At 33.4% G+C, this 19,532-nt stretch overlaps 2 protein-coding genes and 1 non-coding gene across 6 annotated transcripts in view; 2 read left to right on the forward strand and 1 right to left on the reverse strand.

The window, feature by feature from the left end:
* The window catches only part of LOC126968893 (uncharacterized), a 269,048-nt gene that overhangs the window by 75,179 nt on the left and 174,337 nt on the right, over positions 1-19,532 (forward strand). The gene's annotated exons all lie outside the window — the stretch shown is intronic.
* On the forward strand, positions 3,405-3,478 carry Trnas-uga (transfer RNA serine (anticodon UGA)). The gene has a single exon. It is a non-coding gene; the product is annotated as a tRNA-Ser (tRNA).
* On the reverse strand, positions 6,575-19,516 carry LOC126968940 (uncharacterized). Of its 4 annotated transcripts, XM_050814168.1 has the most exons (20): positions 19,465-19,516; positions 18,857-18,871; positions 17,107-17,175; positions 16,994-17,026; positions 15,703-15,756; positions 15,311-15,373; positions 14,689-14,736; positions 13,894-13,941; positions 13,359-13,559; positions 12,714-12,824; positions 11,566-11,628; positions 11,438-11,476; positions 10,939-10,977; positions 10,416-10,481; positions 10,065-10,129; positions 9,840-9,930; positions 8,740-8,804; positions 8,515-8,605; positions 7,898-7,947; positions 6,575-6,882 (listed from the first exon to the last, which is right to left on the reverse strand). In XM_050814168.1, exons 1-20 carry the CDS (start codon positions 19,496-19,498, stop codon positions 6,742-6,744), a joined length of 1,386 nt encoding a protein of 461 aa, XP_050670125.1. In that variant the 5' UTR covers positions 19,499-19,516; the 3' UTR covers positions 6,575-6,741. The 4 variants fall into 4 exon arrangements, with proteins under 4 accessions (XP_050670125.1, XP_050670128.1, XP_050670127.1 ...); XM_050814171.1 differs by lacking the exons at positions 9,840-9,930; positions 10,065-10,129; XM_050814170.1 differs by lacking the exons at positions 8,740-8,804; positions 9,840-9,930.

Here is a 19,532-nt window from a genome sequence, read left to right on the forward strand (position 1 = left end):
ACATTTTCCTGTATGCTATTCGTGACCTAGATGTTTGATGGGTCTGGTCGTTATGTTTCAGGCATAGGTTGGCCACGTTTGTGAAGGATTATTATGTGCTTCATGTTATCTCAGTGCTGGAGAAATTATTTTGCAGTAATGAATGATGATATCATTAAAATTTTGAACGCGAAAATTTGTCTGGTTTAATTAAAAAAAATTGTTTCTCCAAATTGAAATTTAAAGTTTTTATGTCTGCTAAAGACTATATTCGAACTCAGTTATTGATAGTTGGGTGATAGATAAGTATTTGGATACATTTTTTACGTAAAACTACCATTTTTTACCAGGTAAAGACAATTTTTGGATTTTGGACGAACTTGGTACTTTGTTAAAGATAGAATATAAGAAAAATATTACAATTTTATCTCACCTACAGATAATGTTTGGACTCACTTGTTAGTTGGGTGGTAGATAAGCTATTTGAGCCGCCGTGCAAGATTATGATCACAAAAAAAAGGGTATCGTATCCGAGGTTCTCGAGAGTGCACAGAACAATTCTGTGATCATTTTTGAAATCCAAGAGGGCTGCCGCAAACATTAATGTTTTCAGCAATATGGAAATCGTGCCTGAGGTTCTCGAGGGTGCAGAAAATAATTTTGGGATCATTTTTAAATCCGAGATTGCCGCCGTGCAATATTATGATTATTGTTACCTAAAATTACAATTATATACATCATAAACAAAATTTTTGGACGAACTTAGTGCTTGATAGCGTACGTGGAAGCTTTTGTTTGTTGTTAACAATGTTTGGACTCACGTGTTAGTTGGGTGGTTGATAAGTATTTGGATACATTTATTTTTACGTAAAATTACAATTTTTATGTCAGCTAAATACAATTTTAGGGTAAACTTTTTAGTAAACAGTATCACAAAATTCTGTTACGTAAAACTGTAACTTTATGTGAGCTACAGACAATGTGTGGACTCACATGTTAGTTGGTAGGTAGATGAGCCCAACCAATAGGAAACCGCTTTCCGAATTTAATTTTCACTATATGCAGTGCGCTTTTGAGAATCGAAACTGTACGGTATGACTACTATTATAATTTGTTTCTTATACTCATGCATTGGAAAATTCTATAAGTAGGTTAGACTTACAAAGTGATATTCAATACTGCAGAAAACATAATTCTCAAGAAAGTTTTTAGTAAGATGAATGAACGTTATCGATTCATGTAAAAAATGCGTTCTGTTTTTAATATTTATAAAATATAACTAAAGAAAGGAGAGATTCACAGCGCGATGTATTTCTGTTATCACAATTTCCGCGTCGCCGAGGGTTTCTCGATGGATGGAGAATAGCGAATGCTTTTTATAAAACGAGAACTTGCAACAGGCGCGCTGCCATTTCTTTGTTATGCTTATGCTCCAAGATGATTGCCAATACCTCCTTCCCACTTACTCAAATTTACTTCAAAATTTCGTCGTTCATTTTTTCTTTTACGCTGTCGGAAACTCACCTTATCGATTTAATACATCTCCTTGAATTTGTAAATTGTTTTTTAAGTAATAAAGTTGCCTTCATAATTCGATGTCAATGCTTCATTTACTGATGAAATTGCATTCTTTTAATTTATACATATTATAAATATTAATTACTTGTGTGCATTACATTAAAATGAGTGATTTGTTGCTTTTTGAAGTTTAGTTGCTTTTTTCAAATTTTATAGTAAAATTTGTTGAAATTGGAATCTGTAATATTTTGATTTTATATTATAATCTTGTTTCCCTTCGTCGTTCTTCTAAAGAACTTTTCCAACCAATTGATTGTTAGTTACAAAAAGTATTGTGAATCTTGTATTCATAATTATTATATAAAGTTAACTAACTAGTGTGTTATAGCTGTGGAGTAGTAAGATTTACGGACAGATCCATTTTTTAGTAAAACATTTAAATTTATTTATAGTTAATGTCTGAACAGTAGCTGGGACTTTATTATAAAAGTGTATACATTTACCTTTAAAGCTATTGTGTATCTTATGAAGCCTACTAGAATTAGTTACAATTAATCCCTTATTTTTAGTGTTATAATAATGAAAATCACTATTAAGAGTTACTCTGAACAGACAGAAAAACATTTGTTTACTTTCGCAATGTACCAATAAAATTTTATCTTGTAGTAAATATCTTGCTTAGAAAATTTAAAGTTTTTTTTATAGTGCAAGTGAAAATGACATTATTACTACTTATGTCAAAAATCACAGATTAGATCTATTTTTCTCAGGATTAATAACACATTTTTTTTCATTTATATAAACATAGACTTTATCCACTTGCGAAAAAGACAACATTTTGCTTTGTATTTTTCTGTCAGCCTGTTACTTTCGATGATATTATTTTATTTTGCAATAATAAGTTTGTTTTTTGCACACTGTACATTGCACAAACGTCAACGAGCCAGGTATCATGTTGATTTACCGGAGTTGTACCTTAATTTTATGAAGTACCTACATTTGACTGGCTAGTGCCAGTGGAAGGCTCGTTTGCACAGGATGCCAGCTAGATTATGGGTACCGCAACGGTGCCTATTTCTGCCGTGTAGCAGTAATGTGTAAACATTACTGTGTTTCGGTCTGAAGGACGCCGTAGCTCGTGAAATTACTGGGCAAATGAGACTTAACATCTTTTGTCTCAATGACGAGCACAGTTGTAGTGTCGCTCAGAATTTTTGTTTTTTTCAAGAATCCTGAGCGGCACTGCATTGTTATGGGCAGGGCGTATTTAATTTAATTGCCATCAGCCGAACGTACTGCTCGTCTAGGCCTTATTATTATAAAATACATTGTAATTCTATTACATCGTTAAAAAGAAGAAAAATATCTGCGACTTTTAATGAGTGTTTTATTAGTTCTAAACTATAATTTATTATAATTGAAACAAAATAGCGTAAAATTTAATTAATAGGCTTAATGTGATGGTGATTGGTGAAGGTTAGTTTCTACTAAATTAGACTCTAGTAATGACGTGCGGGCTGGCTACGAGTTACGACAGGAATTCGTAGAGCGACTGATGAATTTGTATCGAATTATGCCGAGGTAGTGGCAATAACATTGTACACAGTTCAAATAATTCAGTTACATGACTATATATTATTTACCTCACACAAACAAATTACATTATTATAATGCTATGACTAACTGTTATATTCTAGATCGGCTGAAGACTATGTGCAAGTTATACTTATCTCTTAATTAATTTATTAAATTCTAAACAATTTGTTATGTTTTTAAAGTAATAAGCCTCACTTCTAGGATTAATACACAAATTAAATTAGAAAACCAAAATTTTATGAACAATAAGGGACTCGAACCACCTCGAGATTTGAACAAAGCATACAAGGTTTTATGACGATCCGTTACTCGAACGGTTAGCTCAGTTGGTTAGAGCACTGGCACTGAACGCCAGAGGTCGTGGGTTCGAGTCCCGCAACGTTCATAATATTTTGCTTTTCTAATTTTATTTATTAAATTCTGCCTAGACGTGCATTAAAGTTTTGATTCTTGTATTAATGACATGAATTATATTAAACTGCTTTTGTCATAAAGATAATAGGCCTAAATCACTGTCTATTGTTTCATAGCATTCAATATTGGTTGCGCGTTGTGACTTTACCTTCTAAATTAGATTTAAGTTTAAATATGATTGTATTCATGTCGTATCGTAGCCTAAACTTTATTTTCAGTGTTATGTTAAGGTAAGCCGGTAAACATCTGCTCTCTATGTCATTTGTTACGCAAATAGCTATGCAATCAATTGCTTAAAATTTGAACTTAACTATTTACTATTACATTGAACTAATGTAGGTATTAATAAGTAAAGGTATGGAGAGATACTAGAAATAAATATAAATAGCAATTGCTAGGTTTTTTTAAACTGGTTGAAAGTGAACTGTGGTCAGGACACCCCTCATATAGTACGTAGCTCATCGCCGTCGGCTACCAATAATCCTGTTAGGGCGACCGCACACGCCGCGTCTCTCCGCGCCGCCCGGCCCGCTGCCACCTCGATCGAAGCGTAATTGGGTGTACTCACCGACCGTGGAACGATTATAAAATAAACAGCTTAAAACTTGTTACAACGTCAGTTATTAATTTTCTATTAATAACGTGGTTTGGTGGTACCTCATATATTTCATACATATTTACTGTAACAATTTGATAATTGAGGGCGACCATTGAGGTTTTATTCAGTTTTCAAATTCAAATATTTTTATTCAAAATAGGACATTCATATCTTTTATAGTACTTACGTTGAAATCTACCACTTATTCGAAAACATAAAAAAAGATTAGCTAAAGAAGTTAGTGAATAGTTTATTTATTATTTTAATTAAACATATTTTAGTCCTTGGTAAATAATAAAATATATTATTTGTAAAATTGAACACAGATTTTGCTGTTTTTGTAAAGTTACAGTTTTGCGCCATTTAGTTCAAAAGTTTAGACTCAGTTAAAATCGAAAACCCATCAAGCGTTTAAAACTTAAAATATTACTTATTCCCTCTGTAATAGTTGTAGTTTATAAGATGGGGTACGCCAACAGAGTTTTCATCTTTAATTTAAAAAGTTATAACAAACTAAACTATAAGTTATATTTGTATTTAGAACAAGTGCTAAAAGCTGTTCAACTCTATCGACATCCTACTAAAAGCGCAATAATTGAAAACTCAACCAAAGGCAATTCAACATGATTTATACTCTGTGAAACATAAATTGAGTTGCACTGTCACCTGCATTTAGCACAACAATCAAAACTCTCTGGAATTCTCAAATAGTGTGGTGGCTAGCCGTCTGAATGCCTGCATTCAGTTAGCAGGGAAACTGGCCCAGTGTGACCGATTGCAGAATGGAATTGATATGTCACTGTGTCATGTTATGTTATTTTATGTTTCGATTCTATTCCACTGGGACATGAGTTAATCAAACGCTACAAGTTGTCCTTATTGGTCTTTTGAATGATTAGATTATCTATTCAACAACATAAAACATTTATTTGTAATTGTTTGATTTATTTATTTAGCGATCAATTTATTCCACTCAACGCGTCTTTTTGACGCTTCGTTATGTAATAGAATTTGTGCCTTAAAAAAGGGGATTATATCGCATTTTTTGGCATTTTAATCTGTTTATGAAGACAATGCAACAGCAGCAATGTAGTAGAGTGTTTAATTTATTACTAGTTTTTTTATGGCAGACGACGACATTTGAGGACTTGTGTCCCCTGAAGGTGAACACCAGATGATTCACATATTTGTTGCCAGCCTTTTATGCGGTGATAGTAAGGCTGAGATCTATAGAGGCAAATTTAACTGAGTATGACAAAACGCGAACTTAACTTTTACATTGGGCTGACTTAGCTTAAGCGTACCATAATTTCAGCTGTCAAATGACTATAAAAACTAAATCAAAGATTATGCTAAGCTTACACTCAGCTAAGTTTTCCGTAAGTAAGGTCTGAGCAAAGTATAAGTACGCTCTTTAGATCCCAGCCTAAGATTTACTTAGATCAAATCTTAATTACCTTTTATTTATCAGTTACTACTTTGTTAAATAAAAGGTACATATATATATATATATATATATATACATACACAAATTTAATTAATTTTATCGTATAGTACGTGTATTAAAGAATAATAGCATTTCATTAATAAAATAAGGCTTTTAGGTTATTGCGACTGTAGCATTTTTTACAGAAATCCCAGCGCAGGTTATACTTATGATACCTTACTTGTTATTTCAAAACATAACAATAAATTGGGCCACATTTTGTAAATTATTCACAGCCACAAACGAGCATCAGTTGGGATTTGACATTGAGATAAGATGATGTATTACGTATTCAGACGTACTAGCCACTCAAGCCATGCGGGCTCGTGACTTTAATAACAATATATTCACAACACGGATTTGTAAATGAACTCACAGAACAACGTGCTTCAGTTACATTATTAATGCAACTCAACCGACGTTATTGCTCAAGACGATGCCGCCAAGTTTTTCATCAAACGGGAATCCAGAGAAAACTCATAATCTCCGCTCGAGTGCGACTATTTCTAGAGAAATATTTATTACGACCATTCATCTGAAATTCATAGAGCGTCTTTTTGTTTTTCCATTCGTTTGGTAGAGCTTTTGTTTTCTTTAATCAATTTTATGAAGATGATAGTTGTCTCCTTGAAAATAAACTTAGACGCATTGTTAGTGAACAGAATGAAGGCTTGACAATAATAATGAAAGCTCGAGGTTCAATACTGTCAGTGGTTTCCGCGAAGCCTTATAGACTATTGTGTCGTGGCCTTGTCCGACATTCGATGTGCAAAAAGAAATATTGAATACAACTGAAACTTAATAAATAACTTAGATCGACTCGTGCTAGCTTTAATTTTTATCAAATTCCTATAATAATATTCCAGAGAATTCAATTCCAAATTGATTTCACCAAATTCTTCATTTTATGTATAATAATTGGAAACACATTTATATGCAACTGTTTATGAATAGGACTTTTTGGAATTGTTACTATTGAAACTTAATAAACAACTTAGATCGACTCGAGCTATCTTTATTTTTTTCAAATTTCTGTAATAATATTCCAGAGAATTTAATTCCAAATTGATTTCACAAAACTTCATCTTATATATACAATAATTGGAAACACATTTATATAACTGATTATGAATAGTTGTTTTAGGAATGGTTACAGTTTTCTTTTAACTGGTTGATCTTTGTCAGAAGCATCGTCTTCAATATGGTCCTCTTTACTAGTTGGGTCTTCTAAGTCTTCTTGAGAACTTTCTCTATCTTTATCTCCGAATGTTTCTTGATTACTAGTTGGAACCTAGCGACATAAAATACTATTAAAAACTTTCGCAAATCGCAAAAATGCATATTTTTACATGCTTTTTATTAACTTCACCTGTATGTATGTTTGTTTGTAAATGACTCATTTGGGTGCGATTGTGACCCACTTAAAACGGCCAAATTTTGATCAAATTTCGTAGATTTATCGAGGACCGATGACAATACATTAATTTGATGTAATTATTGCATTTTTCAATTTGCAAAATAAGATTTTTGTTAATTTATATAATTTTCATCTATCGTCTGGAAGGCAGGAATTGACGTTAATTTTAAATTTCTTTTCTCTTTTTTAGTTCGGTTTTCCATAAAAATCGTGTTTTTACTTTTTCTTAACTACTATTTATTACAACAATAGATTTATAACACAATGACAATAAGCAAGTGCAAAAGTGGAATAGCTAGGCAAATTGGTAGAAATTTGTTTTAAAATACATTTGCTGTCAAATATATTTATCTGAATCCCGTTAAGAAAGGACATTTTTCTATACAACCTATACCTGAATGTAATACTGCCCGTCCACTTGTGGCATAAAGTAAAATAGTTTATGATAATTTTCTAAGTAAAAATGGTTATGCAAATTAATAGCAAAGTATCAAATTTTAGGTATTATTATCACTTTTTAACCAGTGGGAGGCTCCGTTCCACAGGATGCCGGCTAGATTATGGGTACAACGGCGCTTATTCCTGCCGTGAAGGAGTAAGGTGTAAGCATTTCTGTGTTTCGGTCTGAAGGGCGCCGTAGCTAGTGAAATTACTGGGCAAATGAGACTTAACAACTTATGTCTCAAGGTGACGAGCGCAGTTGTAGTGCCGCTCAGAGTTTTTGGGTCTTTCAAGAATCCTAAGCGGCAATGCATTGTAATGGGCAGGGCGAATCAATTACCATCAGCTGAACGTCCGGCTCATCTCGTCCCTTATTTTTACAAAAAAAAAAATCACGTCTTGATTTTTACTGCAAATCGATAATCGTGCAGAATTATAATATAATTACCTCTTTAGAAATCTCCTCGTTCTCAGCGGAGAATCCGACAGGTAAAGAATCTGTAAAAATATTGTACTTAAATAAAATAAAAACATTTAAAGAATCTAACTTCAGAGTCACAAAGCTTTTGTTTAATGAAATAAACAGTTTATTATAAAATACTAACGGCCGTTTTCAATAACCTATCTATCCTCAGTTTGACTTACTAGACGTAAACAAATCTGTCTTTTTACGCTAATGTATGTAGTAGTATCTAGTATATTAGAAATGACATCAAAAAGAATTCTAAAGGAAACAATTTTGAGAAAATTAATTCCTTTTATGCCTTTTTATCGGCAACAAAAATCTCTATCCACACATCTTAGTAATTAATAATAAATATTATAAGTTTTCCTAATATTTATCTTTTCCTACTTTTTTAAGACATACTTACCATTTCTTTTTTTTTTGTTACTTTTATCCCGTTCTACAAATTTAACTAAGTTTCCAACATGTACCTACACTATCTCTATTAGTGGGTTCCTAAAATACATGCAAGCTCGCCATTCTACTTTGAATTTTTTGTTTCTTCTTCTTTTGTATTTCTGATTGTTTTTCTCTATTTTTAATATTAACTTTATCAATACCTTTGTCGTCATCGTTTTCGTCTTCAGCACTTTCCTTATCTTTGTTTTCCTTGATTTCTTCGTTTATTTCACTGACTGTTTCAACTACTACCTAAACAATTATAGGAGTTATCATCATGTATGAAAGTACATTTACAAGAGTGCAGCATAAATGGCTACGTACTAAAGTGTAATTAAACAAAAAATCGGAATTCTAACTGAAACAAATTAAAATATATTTAGTACCTCCACTGAGTTCTTATTTAGATTGCCCACGTCATCAAAAGATGGAGGCATGGCTGTTGTCGACTCTGTTGAAATTATTATGAATAAATAATATATAAAAGTACGAAGAAACTATTCATATAATATATTCTTTGGTTCAATTCCATTGTCCTTAATACAGTAATCTTTTGCGACCTTACAAATAAACTTGGTATGAAGTTATGCCTGAGAATAATCCAAAAATATGCAAAATGTTGACTATATGGTTGACAACACTGTCAATACAAAGTTAATTCTGAAGTTTCCTTAATGTCAAGCAGCCTTGCGAATAAATGCAGGTAACGAATGAATGATTACAAAATAAGTTAGCGCTATGCGCCATAGAGATATTGTAGAAATGGCAATTGTAGGAACTTACCAATTTTTTACTGAAAACCTGAATAGCTTGGTTTATACAATAGACAGTATAGTATACAATACAGTAAGTATTTATAGTCTATCGGTAAAAAAAACCTCTACCCACAAATCTTGGTACAAATGTTGTGAGTTTTCTTAAGTATAATTCCGCTAAGATTAATCTTCAATCAATTCGATACGTCTTTCGCCTCTGCACGAGGCATACCCAAGAGATGTTGACTCGCCAAATGTTGGCACGAGACACTTAAGAAAACTCACGATATTTATATTATTATGGATTTCCCTAAAATAACGCCTAATTCAATAAATAATCTTGGTACAATTAATAATAATAATGATAGTTTTTGTTATTAATCTTTTTCTCTCACTCTTTTAAACATGCTTAGCATTTGCTTTTTGTTACTTTTATCCCTGTGTACAACTATATCTGAGTTTCGAACATGTACCCTATCTCTATCAATGGGTCCCAAAATATATGCAAGCTCGCCATTCTACTTTGTAAATTGAGCGAAGCTTACTAAATATTCTTGAATATTTTCTCTACAATGTTTTAAATTAAAAACATTGTTAATTGTTGACTAACTGATTATTTTGTCGCAGGAAATTTAGCAAGTTCGAGTTATTTTTTTTATTGATATTCAATACCAGAGTCTTTTGTATTTCTGTTTGCTTTTCTCTATTTTTAATATTAAAGTTTTAAGTACCTTTGGCTCCATCGTTTTCGTCTTCAGCACTTCCCTTATCTTTATTTTCCTTGATTTCGTCGTTTATTTCACTGACTGTTTCAACTACTACCTAAACAATTATAGGAGTTATTATCGTGTACAAAAATACATTTATAAGAGTGCAGCATAAATGGCTACGTACGAAAGTGTGTTTTAACAATAAATCGGAATTCTAACTGAAACAAAATAATATATATTTAGTACCTCCACTGAGTTCTTATTTAGATTGCCCACATCATTAAAAGATGGAGGCATGGCTGTTGTTGACCCTGTTGAAATTATTATTAATAAATAATATATAAAGTATGAAGAAACTATTTGAATAATATTTTCTTTGGTCCAATTATACTATCCTTTAAATAACATCGAAATTAATCCTTTGTAGTACATCTGGATTGCAACAAACTTCATTATCAACGCGTTCATTATGAATTTTTCTTTTGTTATTAAAATAAAAGCACGTGTCGGGTTAACAATAAGATACTTAATGTTACACAAGGTTTTTTTTTTTTCAAAACATGAATATCTTATTCAATGCAAAAAACAGTTACGTACCTTTTTCCTGAGCTAAAATGACGTTGTTGAAATATTCTGCTAGGGATTCAATCCTTTCACCACTCTCTTTAATAAAGACATATTTAATATATTAGTTACTTAACATAATAGTTGTATCAATTTTATTTGCAATTGTAAAATAGTCACCAAAATCATTCGATTTAGTTCTGTTTGGGAGCAAAACGGAATATATTGATCATTTATGGAAATTATCGTGTTCATATTCATATTCATCATCATCATATCAGCTGGAAGACGTCCACTGCTGGGCAAAGGCGTCCACCAATCGGTTGGCGATTACAGTAGATGGTGTTGCTCTCTCTGAAGTATGCTGCTGCCCATCCTCCGTTCTATGTCTCCCTGACTCGTCTCTTACGACACCAACGGGAGGAGATGGGGTGGTGCTATTCTGGTGCGACACCACACGCACACTGATCGTGTAGTGCTTATTTATTTAAAATTCATTCTAAATTGTTCGTGCATTAAAGATCTTCAACACAATCAAATATTAATGAATCCTTACCCATATTTTGTGGCTTAAGATGAGCAATTCGGGTCCCCACTGAAAGCAATTGTTAGTAAGTTCTATAATTTAAATATAATTATATGTTTATAATTAATATAATGTTATGAATGGTTATCGTCGTGTTAATAATCATTTCCGATATCTTGTTCTTTCACTAAGCATAGTATATATTTAGACTAAAGATAAGTATCTTTTAAAGATTAATAAATATTGCTATGCATAGATTTTTTGATTATCCCATATTCCATAACTCATGTAAGTAGATAGACTTTGATAGCTGTGAACACGTCGAAATAAAGTGAAGACATACAAATCGCGAGTGTAAGACGTAGCTTGTCATGCACACTGAAGTAATAAACCTTGCCTGTTTTCATGCGTTGCCTAACAGCAATAGGCTTTAGACGTATAAATTATCTAAGTTTCATCCACGTAAGAAATTCAATAGGACTTTCTAATTGTAGTAAGTAAGTTATGTATAGAATAATTTTAAACTTACATATTTTCTCAACCTGTTCGTCCACTTCGGAAATTCCTACTAAAAAGATAATTGTTTATATAAATGAAACAATAATTGAAGTATAAAATGAAAGTGTGGGTTTCTAATTGCTATCTTAATATACATACACGCTTTGCGAAAATCTTGCGTTAGTTTTGAAATCTGGACTTTATCCTGCGGCGCGGGTGTATCTGTGGAAAACGTATAATTTAGTTATTTGTTCAACACGTGGTCAAAGTTATTTTTTGCTGCGAGTGCTGACTTTAAATCACAAATTGGCGAAGTAGTATTCTAATATAGACTACTGAGGTAGTGAATGATTTAAAGGCACGAGAAAAAACAAATTTGCTCTCGTGTGAATCATACAACTTTTCACCTCGACTAGCGAGAAAAGTGTTATAGGTTATAAGTAAGAGAAACAATTAAGATAATATCTAACAATGTTTATTATAAATATCATTATTTAGATGTTGCGTTCACATGATATTTTTAAGTAAGCGATCATAATGTTTACTAGTATTTATTTTATTATGTCTTTAAAGAGGCAATAGTAAAATATATAAATCTAAATTTCGATAAGTAACATATAAATTTTTGTGACAATGAGATAATACGCTAGGCTAAAATGAGTTTCGGAACGCACCGGATCGCATTGTTTATTTTTTAACGCGGAGTAATTCCCGGATGTATGGTCACGTGGGGTTCGAAATTTAATTCACTTTGCCTCACGCTCGCAGCAAAAAGCGTTTTTGCTGAGAGTTTTCACGTAGCAATAGCGCCTTTTTCGAGGAGAGGTGAAAAAAATCTTTCCTTTTCCTGCTAGTTTCCCTGCGAGATCGAAATGAGGAGATGCGTAGGAGAACGAAAGTCGGCGACATAGCCCAGGTGGTTGCGAAACTGAAGAGGCAGTAGGCAGGGCACATAGTTCGACAGACAGATGGCCGCTGGGACAGTAAAGTTCTCGTAGTGTTGGTGGTCTTGTCAAGATCGCCGGAATACGTTGGATTAGGGCAGCGCAGGACAGATCGTCATGGCGATCTTTGGGGTGGCATTTCTCCAGCAGTGGACGACTTCCGGCTGAAATGATGATGAATATCTCTCCTAAAACCACCACCACCACTTCAACAACGATATATTTATTGGGACAGAAAAGTCAACGATAGTTACGATCTTTATCTCAAGTAGGCAACAACCGGAGATATACTGAATATTGGGAACAGCCGTTAGTAGAGTTAAGAAAAAGTTACAAAGAAACGTAAATTAAATGTCAACTCACTATTTTGCTTCCTGGAACTGTTTTTGCACTCGGTAAACAATTGACAAGTTTCAAGATCAAGTGGATTCCTGCATTCATATCTCCAATGACATGCTCTATTTGCTTGTCTTCCTATAAATACGTTTATATATTAGTTTATGTATTTGTTGTATACGTTGACGTCTGGCATTCAAAAAAAATCTTGCCTCGCTAACCACTTTGTGGAATCAATTAACGGCTGCGGTTTTCCCGAACCGTTATGAGTTTAGGACCTTCAAGAAAAGAGCATACCACCTTAAAGGCCGGCAAAGCATCTTGACACCTGTTGTTGTAGATGTCCATGGGCGGTTGCCCCCTCTTATATAAAAAAGGGTGTGTTTTATAATTACAGAATATACATTATAAAGTTCATTCTTCCAGACCAAACTCAAGAAAAACACAAAATATTAAAGTTATTTTGAAATATTATAATCCAATAATTATTATAGTAGCACACATAAAATGCGTTTGGACTCATTATGTCTGATAATTTTATCTTCAGTCTTCGAAAAAAATCAGTCTTATTTATGTTTAAATGGGCACATAATATAAGCAATATCTAGGTATTTAGTACAACAAATATAGAGCGGCAAATTAACTTTCTGATTGCAATTCTATTTTAATTACCTTCTGTCCTCTTTCCTTTTCTATTCTTAGCTAATCGTCTTCTTTTCGTACCTTGTCTGTTACTCTTGTGTCTAGATTGTCTATGTCTTTTCCCATGGCCACGTCTTAGTTTACTTTTCATAGATTTTTTATTTTTTCCACTCCTTCTTTTCTGTATTACCAAACGTCTCTTTTTACTTAGCTTCTTTGCAAGCTCTATACCTAAAGAAACATGGATACAAGTCATAAAAATACGTTGTAATTGGTAGCAATGTTTATTGTTTTGATAGAAAAATAATTTATTAATTCATCTAGTTTGCTCATCAAACACTACAGCCACATTTTATCACTTAAATTGTGTTTCGTAACGTAGTTATGCTATGAATAGTAATAAAATTCTGGAAAGTAACTGTGTAAAATCCCATGTCAGGTGTCTATCTTTAAGGCAGCAAAGGGAATATTCTTGCCTAATTCTCAACATATATAGGTTCTATAGATTATAAAAAATCTCTAGTTATTATAATAAATACGTTTTTATAGATTACTATGAACATACCTCGTCGTTTAGGCGATGCTTTAGTAATGTTAACCTTCTTTGTAATTACTGTAACAAAAATATATGCAGTAGTTAGTTCATTTGGAAGGCAAAGCCAAATTGGAGATTTTTCGAAGCTGGGTCCGGCCACATATGGAGTATTGCTATCATCTCTGGTCTGGCACTCTCCAGTAACAGCTCGAACCATTTGACCGTGTGCAACGCAGAGCTGCTCGAATTTTCGAGGATCCAGTGCTTTATAAACTGCTCGATCACTTGGAGTTGCGCAGAGACGTCGCTTCATTGCATGTCTTCTACCGCATCTATTTACGGAGAGTGTTCCGATGATCTGTTTGATCTGATTCCATCTTCGGACGACACGTCACAAATTAGAATATCATCCCCACCATCTGTCCATCATCCACAGTGCGGTTTTCAATGAACTTTATTCGTCCAGACAAGCTCTGGAAAGAGTTTCCATATGCGGTATTTCTGTGACGATACGACATTAGTACCTTCAAAACGTACACCTTCCTTAAAGGCTGGCAATGTTCCTGTGATTCCTCTGGTGCTGCAAGAGAATGTGAGCGGCGCTGATCACTTAACATCAGTTGACCCGTTATTCCTATACTCCTAAAAAATATATGTTATACCAGTTATTGTATTTTATATCAGTACGAGTATGTATATTTATTTCGTTTAAATTAAAAGTTTAAAAGCACCGTTTATCGAAATATATTTTGTTGTAAACGTTAATTATCTTGTTACATCTTTATTTATATGTGTAAAATATGAAGCAAGTAAAAAAAAACTTACGATTATACTTTGAAGTCCTCGGTCCACTTGGCACTTTAATGATTTGATCTGAAACATAATACAAATTTGGTAGGAATATTCCTTTCGCCGAGTAGAGGTCAGCTAAGAACGGATTTTACGAAAGTCCACCCGCAAGAGTTTTTTTTAATATGAACAGAACAACGTCTGTCGGGTCAGCTAGTTATTTATAAACGACCGAGTTATTTTAGGTAATATTATAAAGATTTTCAAGTTTTGTATGTTTGTGTTTATAAACTTACAGCCTTTATGTGTTTATATTGGTAGATCACAAATGCCATGCGTTCATTATCAACCGCAGAAAGAAAGTGTATTTCACATTATCCGACGACCCATGTAGAACCCAGTGGTTAGTGGCCCTGCCTAGTTCGCTAGAAGTCCTGGATTCGAATCCCGGTAGGTTAAAATTTATATGATTATTATGAATGTTTGTTTCCGAGTCATGGATGTTTATAAGTATTTATATACTTTTTTTTAAGTAAGTATATTGTATTAAATATATCGTTGCCTAGTTTTGGGCAAGGTAGGTAGGCTTTTTTTTTGTAGGTTTTTTTTTTGTTTTTTTTTGTGTAAAAATGTATCAATATTATATAATAAATCTTACCTCGAAACGTCATTGATTTTCTCAATTCCTTGTCTCCCTCATGTTCTTCGTCAAATGTGGCTTCTGAATATGAAAAAAATTTTAACAAAAAAACAACCGACTACAAAAACACTATTCCAAAACAATCTAGAGATATAATATGCACTAATAAGTATGAAAATAATTGCGTATTTTTATACAATCTAATTAATTAAATCGTGTCCTCGCCGCGGCCCCACTCTCGCCTATCGCCTCCTAACGTCGGGCGTGCGACTCAAGCAAATCTCACTTTTAACATGTAGTTACAAACCTACGCTGATACCGACTTCTTTTTGGGAGTCGGTTAAAAATAATAAGAATGAATTAACTATGAATATAGAACTGGACTGTATATAAACAGTGATATGCTTTACCTTGTCCGCTAAGGGCTAGGGCTTGTAGGGCATCCAGACCAGTTATATCGTAATCTAAAAAGACAACATCGACATTATTTTATGAATGCATTTATCGATAATTAACTCGAGAGAATACTAGAATAGAAATATATATTTACTAGCTGACTCGACAGACGTTGTGCTGTACATAATAAATAAAATACTTTTTTTTATGAATTATAATGTAAATAATATTTCATATCATCAAGAATTATTTCGTAAAATATGCTCTCTGTTGTTATAATGAAATTGTTTCACGGCAGAACTGTCAAACCGTGCGTCAATAATTTTTCTCATAGAAAATATGTCTAGATACAAAATAAATATTGAAAATAAAAATAATTATGGGTCCCAAATCAAAATAAAAACTATCCTATCTCTCAAGTTATACTAAATTGCACTCCATGAAGTAATCCCCATTAAAATCCGTTCATTAGTTTAGGAGTCCATCGCGGACAAACAACGTGTCACGTAATTTATATATATTAAGATTTACTATAGTATTTGTCAATAACATAACACAACAACACTTGGTAAACGTCATGAAGCTATATCAATTCGTAAAAGGTCATGGGGAGAAGAACTGATAAGAAACTCCCAGACTATCTTTTAAATCATATTTTGTTTTGTCTATAAATATACAAATCACTGTTGGGCAATGTTTTGTACTATATTATCTTGCTAATAAGTAATGTAATGTGCTGTAGATTTTAAATATTAAATAATAATAAAAGGAAAAGTGAGAGATGAGCAAACAGCTAAGCTGATGGTAAGTGATACGTCTAGTTAAAATGCTGTGTCGCTCATGATTTTTGTTTGAACCCAATACTCTGAACGAAATCGCAATTGCGCTAGTCGCTCCGAGACATAATGTTAGGTCCCATTAGCCCAGTTATTTCACTAAGGTGCCCTTCAAACGGAAACTCAATAAAGATTGCATATTACTGTTTGTCGGTAGAACAACGCGCTGCTGCAGTATCCTAGCCGGCATTCTGTGATAATATCCCTTCCACTAGCAAAAACATAAGGGCTATTTTCCTGTCACGCGGATATCCATCCGTGTGCAGACCACCCGCATCCTATTATGTTATACATGCGTGCGGAACGCTGTTTGGTTTCAGAAATTGTCTTGCTTGGGGCCAGTAGCATTCGTAGTGCATGCATGCGGACCTGCTCCGCACGGAGGAAATACTACCCTTGCACCTTATTAGCTTTAAAAAAAAAAGAAATATTTATATCATCGAATTTATAAGACAAAAAGACACACAACCTTTTAATGTCACGATTCGATGAAACGTAGTAACTGTAAAAAGAAAATTATCGATTAAAATACTTGCTTATATTATCACACAAACAATTGAGGGCTTTAAAAAAAATACTAACAGAATGCTTCGAAGAGCTGATCTGCGAGCTGTTCGGGGCTATGAGATGAACTTACGAAACCTTTGCCCTCTGAAATCGAAGAAAAAGTTAATTCAAGATGCTAAAATAATATAAAAACTATTTGTCGGTGTCGGTACCGACTAGTTTCGGACCATTCGGAGGTTCTTCATCAGGGTGACTGTGGTGGGTTCGCGATAACGTCCCACCTCTTACTGCGGACTTGGGCTCGTAGTGCGCGATACCACCCACCACATTCACTCTGATGAAGGACCTCGGAATGGTCCGAAACTAGTCGGTACCGACACCGACAAAAACGTAAGTAAAGCCGTATTAATAGATAATTCAATAAAAACTAAGTATATAAAAGAAACAATTTATGCTGAAATTTTCATTGTAGGTAAATTTAAACAGAAGAAACGTGCAATACACACTTTGCACAAAGAGGATGTAAATACTACGCAATAAGAGGTGGGCTTGCTTAAGTAAAAATTCATATTTAGTTTAGTTTGAAACTTGCAGTGAGATTTGAAATAAGTTTGAAATAGTCGTAATTACAGTAAGGCGATTAGCGACGAAGTATAATCCGACTAAGTTTGAAATCGAACAGCTGCTTAAAACGTAGTGGATTTCGGCTATCACTGTTTTTAACAAGATTATCTCTGTCATCTGTCAATCTATCAATGACTGCTCGTTTCACACAATCGAGTGAATCGATTTCGCTAGGTTAGTTTCTGTCCACCAATTTTAAGGTTTATCAGTTTAACTGGTGGGATACTATCAATATTTAAAGAGAGTACATCTTAAGAAGTAACTTTTACGCAAAAAGTTTTTTTTTTTTTTGTATTTTTTTTAGTAACACACGATTTAATCACAGAAAATACTACAGTACTCGGTGTTCGTTCTAATTATGTATTAAATTTAGACAGTTCAGTTTTGAACAAATTTCCCTATAAATTAATGAATTGTGGATGCATCACTTAATCTTTTCGTTAGTTAAGCGCAAGCGCTGACAGGTCTTTCATACAATCGAGTGAATCGCTTTTTTCTTAAAGAGTTTCGCTAGGCTGACATTACATTTGTGAACGGCTTTCCGTAAGAAATTTATAAATTGTTTTCACATTATAAAGACTAGTATATCACTCAAATAATGCCTATCTGGCATATATTTCAAATTGAATTATTCCATTTTTAGAATTATAAGGGTTGGTTGCATCATATTAACTATTATTGTTAAGATTTAAGTCAAATTTAACGTTAACAGTAATGGAGACTTTAATATAGACTGAGAAATGTGTTGCACCATCGTATTCCTATATGAGAATATTTTGTTTCGGAAGTCAAACTAAACCACATTAGCTATATTGTAACATTAACAATAGCTTTAACCGGCGAAGATTGGACGATTACCGATAACAGTTAAAGTTATGACGTCATCTAAAATTGTCAAAAGGTGCAACTCATTATTGCTTAACCGGTAATTTAGGATGTTTGTTATTGCTAAAGTTATTTAGTGCAACTTTTGATGTAAACTATTCGTGCCCTTAACAATGTTTTACATATTGTAATAACAGCATTTTCGTTTGTTTGTATGAACGTTTAAAGAGCTCTCTCTTTTCACATGTCAATCAAGAAGGTCCCGTCCCATTTGTACTGGTTTTTAGAGTCCTTGTTCGCTATCACACAGCGTCACAAAGATTGCAGAAAACACTCTTTTATATAATAGCAAGAAAATAATTTTATGTATCCTTACCCCCTGGATTATCCACTGAAAAATAATTATATTACATATTTTAGTTTTGCTAAGTCCTCTAAATGTGAATGAGTTTTCTTGCTTGTTAATTCCGATAAGATTTCTTTTTACAATAAATGATGAGAATAGCAGGACGTTCAGATACGCCCTGCACATTACAATGCAGTGCCGGTAAGCGTTCCTGAAAAACCCAAAAATCCTGAGCGGCACTACAATTGCGCTCGTCACAGTAATTTCACTAGCTACGGCGCCCTTCAAACCGATAATCAATAATGATTACAGATTCCTGCTGGCTAGATTATGGGTACCACTTTAATCTAGCCGGCATTCTATGCAAAGGAGTCTCCCACTGGTAAATGCCCTAAGTCGCCTCTTACGACACCCATGGGCCTGGGACTTTACAATTTTTTTTTATGCTGCGGGGAAGCACAGGGCAAACCAATAACCAATTCGACGAGGCATCTTTAGGAGATGTTATCTTGCCGGATTCTGGCACGATACAGATTTAGTTGGATTTCCGCAAAATAAAGCCTAATTCAATCAATTATATTGGTAACACATGTTAAATAGTAAGTTATATAATTATCCTTATTCAAAATACTTCTTACCTTTTAATAATAATAGTTTTGCCAGGGATAACATCTCCTGCGGCGTGAAAACGTCCCCTAAAAAAATA

This window comes from Leptidea sinapis, chromosome 17 (assembly GCF_905404315.1).
Source record: "Leptidea sinapis chromosome 17, ilLepSina1.1, whole genome shotgun sequence".
Lineage (NCBI taxonomy): Eukaryota > Metazoa > Arthropoda > Insecta > Lepidoptera > Pieridae > Leptidea > Leptidea sinapis.

Bases quoted from the DNA above. Each gene is read 5' to 3' on its own strand.
- LOC126968940 (XM_050814168.1), bottom strand. From the start codon at position 19,498: ATGTTATCCCTGGCAAAACTATTATTATTAAAAG. The intron at 13,942-14,688 runs GTAAGTTTTTTT...TTTTTGTTACAG, and splicing joins GAGGACTTCAAAGTATAATC to TAATTACAAAGAAGGTTAAC. The intron at 9,931-10,064 runs GTACTAAATATA...ATAATTGTTTAG, and splicing joins TAAATAAGAACTCAGTGGAG to GTAGTAGTTGAAACAGTCAG.